Source organism: Diorhabda sublineata, chromosome 8 (assembly GCF_026230105.1).
Source record: "Diorhabda sublineata isolate icDioSubl1.1 chromosome 8, icDioSubl1.1, whole genome shotgun sequence".
Taxonomy (NCBI): domain Eukaryota; kingdom Metazoa; phylum Arthropoda; class Insecta; order Coleoptera; family Chrysomelidae; genus Diorhabda; species Diorhabda sublineata.
Genome location: NC_079481.1, coordinates 30,031,612 through 30,038,784, shown reverse-complemented (window position 1 = coordinate 30,038,784; position 7,173 = coordinate 30,031,612). Strand labels below are relative to the sequence as shown.

The 7,173-nt window shown below is 31.5% G+C and overlaps 1 protein-coding gene across 5 annotated transcripts in view; it reads right to left on the bottom strand.

The window, feature by feature from the left end:
• Positions 1-781: 781 nt before the first annotated feature.
• Positions 782-7,173, bottom strand: part of LOC130447628 (F-actin-monooxygenase Mical) — a 77,911-nt gene continuing 71,519 nt past the window's right edge. For 4 of the 5 annotated variants that reach the window (XM_056784560.1, XM_056784557.1, XM_056784559.1 and 1 more), the window contains 4 exons: positions 6,545-6,689; positions 6,197-6,480; positions 6,019-6,133; positions 782-3,981 (listed from right to left, as the gene is read on the bottom strand). In XM_056784560.1, the coding sequence (XP_056640538.1) occupies positions 3,894-3,981; positions 6,019-6,133; positions 6,197-6,480; positions 6,545-6,689 (632 nt within the window). In that variant the 3' untranslated portion in view covers positions 782-3,893. The remainder of the gene's footprint in view (positions 3,982-6,018; positions 6,134-6,196; positions 6,481-6,544; positions 6,690-7,173) is intronic. The other variant, XM_056784562.1, reaches the window with a different exon arrangement.

The window sequence follows — 7,173 nt, the reverse complement described above, 5'->3', positions numbered from 1 at the left end:
GGTAATTTAAAAATGAGTTTTTTAATAACTTGTTTAGAACCACGAAAATATTTCGGAAGGTTTATAGTAAACATGAAAATTTAGGGTACAATTAAAAAGGAATAGATAATTTTGAAATTGTGTACGAACAGGGACGTAATTAGGTTCGTAAACAAAGCATGTTTTTGAAAAGATTATTAGGTCATTTTAACTTAAAATAAGTCTAATTGAAAATAGTTTTTGTAATATTTAACTCAATACGGAAATTACAATTTCATTAACAATTTTCATGGTTTCTATAAGTGAAAAACGATCTTTTATATTTGTATTGAATGTCATATAATATGGCGGCTTTTTGACATTCCAAGTATTCGGTTTATCAACAATATTTATTTATTGGGGTAATTGCAATTTAAAAATGAGTTTTTACTAGCTTATTAAGAGATATGGAAATATTTGAAAGTGTTCGAAAGAAATATAAGCAGTTAATGTATACTTATTAGTAGATCATATTGTAAGTGTGAAAGAAACAGGTTCGGAGTCAGGTCCGTGATCAAAACTTGTTTTTCAATTCGCTCAAATGATCTAAATTCAAGATTTTAATGAAAATAAGTTTTGTGCTTTTATAAAACGTTTTAAATCATCTTATGTAATGGGAATATCGATATTTCGAGTATGTTATAAATCGTAGCTATTTAGAAATTTTTTTGTTTACCCTAATTGTCCATTGGGTTTGTTTACTCACCATTTTTTCTAATTAATTTTTGATTTTAGGTTAAGGGAAACAAAAATAATACGGTGATTCAATAAAAAAAAGCTTTTTAATATATAATAATACACACATAAAATGCATTCACAAAATTATATATCTGTACATATCTATACAATTCCTCATGCAAAAATGCATATTTTTAAATCACATGCAAATAAAAAATATTACAATAAAGACTAGGTTTGTTATACGATAAAGAAAAAAAGTGTGTACTTCAATTACACTAATTTAAAAACCAATCACAATATAATTAATTGAAATAGATTTATCATCATAAATATTGTACCGCCATCTATTGCTATTCTCCGGAAACGACCTATTATTATAAACGCAATTTTTTCAATATGGCGTCGACGTATGACATAAAAGCGTTGGCAAACGTGTTAATTTAATTTATGACGTCATTATCATTACCTCGTTTTATATTTATAAAGACAGTTTCTAAAAAATGACTTATGAGTGATTCCTCGATGACATATGACGTTAAGAATTTTTATGTTTGATTTCATTTGACATTTCGTGTTTTATTAACTTACAGGGTTTCTCAAAAATATATATATCGAAAAAATTGACGAAAAATCTATTTCAATGGAATTTATGCATGATTCAAATAATTTTTTTTCTAAATTATTTGATGTATAAGCAAAATTGAAAATATACAGATGTTCCAAAAAGTACGATCCGTTTTTTGGTTGAATATTTCCTATTCTAAGTGATCCTAATAATAGGCAGATTCGGCACGTCGTGATTTTATAATTTTCTAATACATCGTACTAATTGAAACAAAAAAAAAACGTGTTGTGTTTAAAAACGTAAGGTAACTTTTCAAATTTCGCGGGATAATTAGGTTATTATTTTTTGGTTATGTTGGTATATATTATATACATTTTTCTATAAGATAACGTACATATACTCATTTCTACTATACTTTTTGTTGTAATAATCACCATTCTCACCAGATTCCATCTCGGGTGACTTTTTCAGGTTTGTAAATCGAAATAAAGTGACCTTAATTTTCAAACACCTCTTTACGATTAAAATATTCTTAAACAGCACATGACTAATAAAAAAATTGAGTTAATAGATATAATTTCATCAAGTGATGATTATTTTTTATTCAATAAAATACGAAAATTTGATACGATAAATTTGAATTTTCAAACTACATCTACTCACCGCAAGATGGCACCACAAAATCTAGTTAACCGCGCAATTTAAAATTAGTCATTAATATTAATGTTAAAACAATGAAGATTCAAATCACAATTCTATGTTCCACTCTAAGTGTAGACGTAAATGTTGGTTTCAAAACGCACTCGACTCTCGTATACGTGATTGCGGAGAGTGCTGTGGCGTTCAAATGTTCTTTTTATGAAATCTAACCTATAGTCAAATGTTATTATCCACCATTACATCGAGTTGTGTGAATATTTATAGAAAATTGTTAATTAATCGCGAATTTTAATGTATTTTCGTATTTTATTCGTTCGTACATGTAATTAAATTCATAGAAATATCAAATGCACTGAAAATTAAGAAAACAAATTGATATTTTTTTAAGGTAAGTGATTATTGGTTAAATTCTTAAAAATCGATTAAAATTCAAATTTATTTATCAAATTTTCCATAGAATATTGAAAACATTGTTTATTTCAAAGCTTTCGGATATTTAAAATGAAAATACTAATAATATATAGTGTGATTCATTAATACGTGAAAAAATTATTAAGGCTTAAAATTTTTCTCAATTCTTACATTATATCACATATTAAAATTCACTGTTAACTAATTGTTATGAAATTATATTATATTATAAAAGAATAGAATAATAAATTTGGTTTTACTTTGAAAAAGATAATACAAGAAATCGATAATAATTAATAAATTATAAGATACAATTATATTTCGGAGAATTAAATCATTTTATAGATTTAAAGGAATTGTAGCAAAAGATTTTCTATTGGAACATTGCTATTATAGTATTTGGAAAGCAATAGAATCCAAAGTAACTTATATCGAATTAGGTAAAAATGATTTATATAAACATTAAAGTTACAAACAGCAAATTCTGATTAAAATTTTGGTTTTCAATGAATGAAAATACCAAAAAATCAAATATATTTCCTCTTCAATCGCTCTAAACTAAAAATAATCTTCAAAATCTTATGAATTTCTTTTCGTTACTAGTTTCTCATAAAAATATACTAACCTCACTAGTTACTTCAAATCGACTTAATCTAGGAGTTCAATTGAGTGAATCTTGACTCAAATTTGTAGTTTTAACATCTCCTAGGTGTATTTTGAAAAGCTACTTCGAGCTATATATACAGTCTTCGTACATTAATGATTCTGGATTAGTACGATCACTGTATCAAAGCTGATTCTGGCTACAAGGCACTCTATGAGCTGGTTTACAAACGACCGGTAAGGCTGCTTTGGATACCTGGATATAAGGGATCCATTCAACTGCTGACTTGTAATTCGATTTCCTTATTCGCTGATTTAGAAACACCTTGATGATGTTTGAAAAGCCAAAACAAAGATCAATAATAAGAAAATCCTGGAATTTGAACTAGTGGATGAGCCTTCCATAAGTATATCTAATGCTGTGGTTGGAAAATTAGGCAGTTTTGTCATTTACTTACCAGTGATTCTCAAAGTGGTCTAGGTGCACTCCCAGGGGTCCATGGAAGCTCTACAACAGGAATGTCTTCGAATTTCCATAGTTAGATCTGATTTTTTGGGAATACAGTGTAAATATATCAACTAAAATTAGTTAAAAGTGATTTACGACGAAAAAAAAAAAGATTTGGGAACTTCTGATTTAGACTGATTATATAAATCCCCCAAAATATGATTGTAACGTATCAAGTTTCGAAAATATCTAAATACAGTGACAGTTTGTAATGTTTAGGAATCAACACGTTATTAATATAAAATTATTTTTTAATTGAAATATTAATAACGTTTCGACCTGATCACTTAATCATCAACTTTTGTACATCTTACAAAAATATCACCCTTTAATCGCTTTTTCTCTAACTTACATTTAGATTAATATATAAAAATAAATAAAAATATATCGGTATTATAATAGCCGAAAAAAGGAAACAAAAAATAATTGAACAAATGGAATTTCTTTTTAATGATCTGACGTATTCTTTATTGGAGTTAATCTCAACCCTTTGGCAAGCATTTGTTCTTCAAAATCCCTATCTTCATTTGAATATCTGCAAAATTAGAATAATTATATCATACAAAATAAAATTGTTTACAAAGTATTAGACATGCTGGAAAGCCCCGAGTGACAGAAATTTTACAACTGTCATTGTCATTACAACCATTAAAAGGTTTTCGAAAATATCAATTGGATAAATTAGGTTAGGTCGGAGGAAAACCTTAGGGTTGAACTACTACAGGAGGACTAGGATGTTATGTTGTTAGATTACGTAAGATGAGGTTAGGTTGGGTTGATAGTGATATAGCAGAATTTAAATTAAGGGAAAGATAGGTTAGATCAAGTAAAACGGGTTAGATTAGACAATGTGAAGGATTAGGTTTATAAAAGGATAAATTGTGTTACGTTGGAATGTTCTAAAATTGATTTTGTAGAATTTTTACCCATTTAGGTTATGTATGTGTTGATTTCTTTATATTCTTGCAAATAGAGTATCTATATATCGTACGATATATAATATGAAAAATTTCGAAATAGAATTAGAAATCAACAAAAATAATTTATGGCATATGCAACCAAGCACTTAAAATTAATTAAATTAATAATAAATATGCAGAGACAAGAGGCAAGCAACTTTTTGCTAACATATAATACAAAAACACAAGCAAACGAAAGCTGTCAACTGTCAAATGTCAATATAAGTAGTTTCATTCTTACTTGACGGATTATAGGCGCGGAAAATTGATAAAAAATAATGGAAAACCCTTTAAAAATGTTATAAAAGGTAAAACGCTGATTAAATTATTGATTTACTAAATCTATGAATATAAAAAGTGAATTATAGTGGCAAATAACTAAATAAGCAGTAGATATCGCCATTTCTGTTGTAGAAAATGAAAATTACTTTCCGGAAAGTGATTTTAATAATTCCAAAAACAAAAAAAAAAATTAAAAACCCTCATATTGAATAGATATGGATGTAAATTATAGAATTGGTGCGATTTTTTATTAAATTTTCATAACAAACCGCCAATTAACGAATTAATTGACTCGGTAACACCCAAGTCAACAAAGAAGAAGATTCGTATGTCATATATAAAGAGAAAAAAAGACTCCGATGCTCAATCTGAAATAACCGCGAGAAAATATGAGGATTATCAGACTTGTAAGTAACTACTGACACACTCACACTCATAATTAGTACGAGGTCGGTATAAAAAGTTCGGTGAATAATCCGAGCGCCCCCTAGTAGGAAGCTACTCAATGCGGGAGATAATAATAACCTATCCACTCGACGAAACTGCACCGTTCAAATCAACCGCCCCGATAAACTCAGTCACTACCCAAAACCGTAGGCTGCAACTAATCAAAACTAATATTGAAAATATTTCTGGAATGGGGGGAAATGGCTTATTGGGTGTTGAGGTTATGAGCATAGTCACAAAGACCAAAAAGTTATACATTCCGCAACGGGTTCTAATCCTTCAGATTCGTCGATCTTCGGAGCTCAATATCGAAGCATAGGTTAGGTTAGGTGCCGGACTCGATCCAGAAGAGATTCAGAGTTGACCAGAAACTTTGTTTAGAGGATAGAATTTGTTTTACCGATACTACCACGGCAAATGCCGCTGTCCGACATAATCCCACCTAGAACAGACCTACTCGACAGACATGGACACTTGCAGACGTCCAGAACTTGAAGTTATCGGGACTCTTCTTCACGAGAACGAACTGAGAACGAATCGCGATCGCTTTGACCAACGACAACACCGAGTATGGTGGAGCTAGAACGAAACGTACCGACAAGAGATCATCCACCGCAGTTCCCTGACCCGGTGCTAGCGGATTTATTCGTATTTAAGGTTTTTTTTGCGAAGGAACTTTCGAATTTTGAACTTTTCACACAATTCTAGTATATATGTTTGTTAATTAGTTACTTACCTCTCGGTCTGCTTTATTATTTGTGAATTAATCTAGTAGCAGTAAAATGAAAACCCAAAATAAATAAGATAGTAGTAAAACTAAGCATGCACTACTGATTAGACGTTTAATGTACTGATTCTGTGATTGATTAATATCTGAAAGGCACCTTAATCTGTCTTCTTCTATTTCGGCTATCAACGAATCTCGTTTTTCGACTATCCTTATCATTTCGTCGATGATACTCTCCTCGACTTCGACGTCTTCTTTAGTTTTCGGTTTATCTGTAAATAGAAATTTTATAAACGTTTTTTTTTTTTTTTTTGAAAAAAAAAAACGAAACTCACCGTTTTCTATCCTTTCTCTAAGTTCGTGTTGCAATCTCGAATGTCTGTCTTCGAGTTCGAGCTCTTGGGCTCTAACTGTAAGCTCGCGTTCGTATCTCCTGAGTTCGGTACGATCCCTCATCAAATCGAACCATTCTTGCAACAATTCGGCTTCGTCTTTAGACGTATCGCCGATACTTTCACCCCTTAACGCTTTTTCCACCGTTACCCCTCTATCTTCCAGTTCTTTCATTTTAACTTCAGTCTCTTCTAGTTTTCGTTGTATCTCTTGAGCCATACGGTGTCTAAATAGTAATAGTAATTATTTTTTTAAGGTATTCGTTATCGAATCGAGATTGTATTTTTCACCTTTTCAATTGAGCCTGTCGACTGATTCGTCTCGATCTGCTCGATCTTCTGCCAGACGTACTTCCGGCTGATACACCGGTCAAGTCCAGGGTATCGCAAGAACTGTGGTTTGGCTTTTTGTGTTCCTCGCCCTCTGAACTATCGTCTAGGCCAATAAAAATAAAGATTAGATTTGGTTTAGGAATCGCCCTCTGCGGGATAGGAATTTGGGTTTCGTTTATTCGATATTTATAAGGTCGTTCGGTGAAGGGAAGGAATTACAACATATAGGGGTATGTTATTGGGGTTTTACTACATCAATAATGACATTCGGCGTTATGCCACGTAAAAATGTCTGCCATTATTGACATTCGGGTGTCAGACGGCGTTGTGCCACTTAAACATGTCCGCCATTATTGACATTCGGGTGTCAGACGGCGTTGTGCCACTTAAACATGTCCGCCATTATTGACATTCGGGTGTCAGACGGCGTTGTGCCACTTAAACATGTCCGCCATTATTGACATTCGGGTGTCAGACGGCGTTGTGCCACTTAAACATGTCCGCCATTATTGACATTCGGGTGTCAGACGGCGTTGTGCCACTTAAACATGTCCGCCATTATTGACATTCGGGTGTCAGACGGCGTT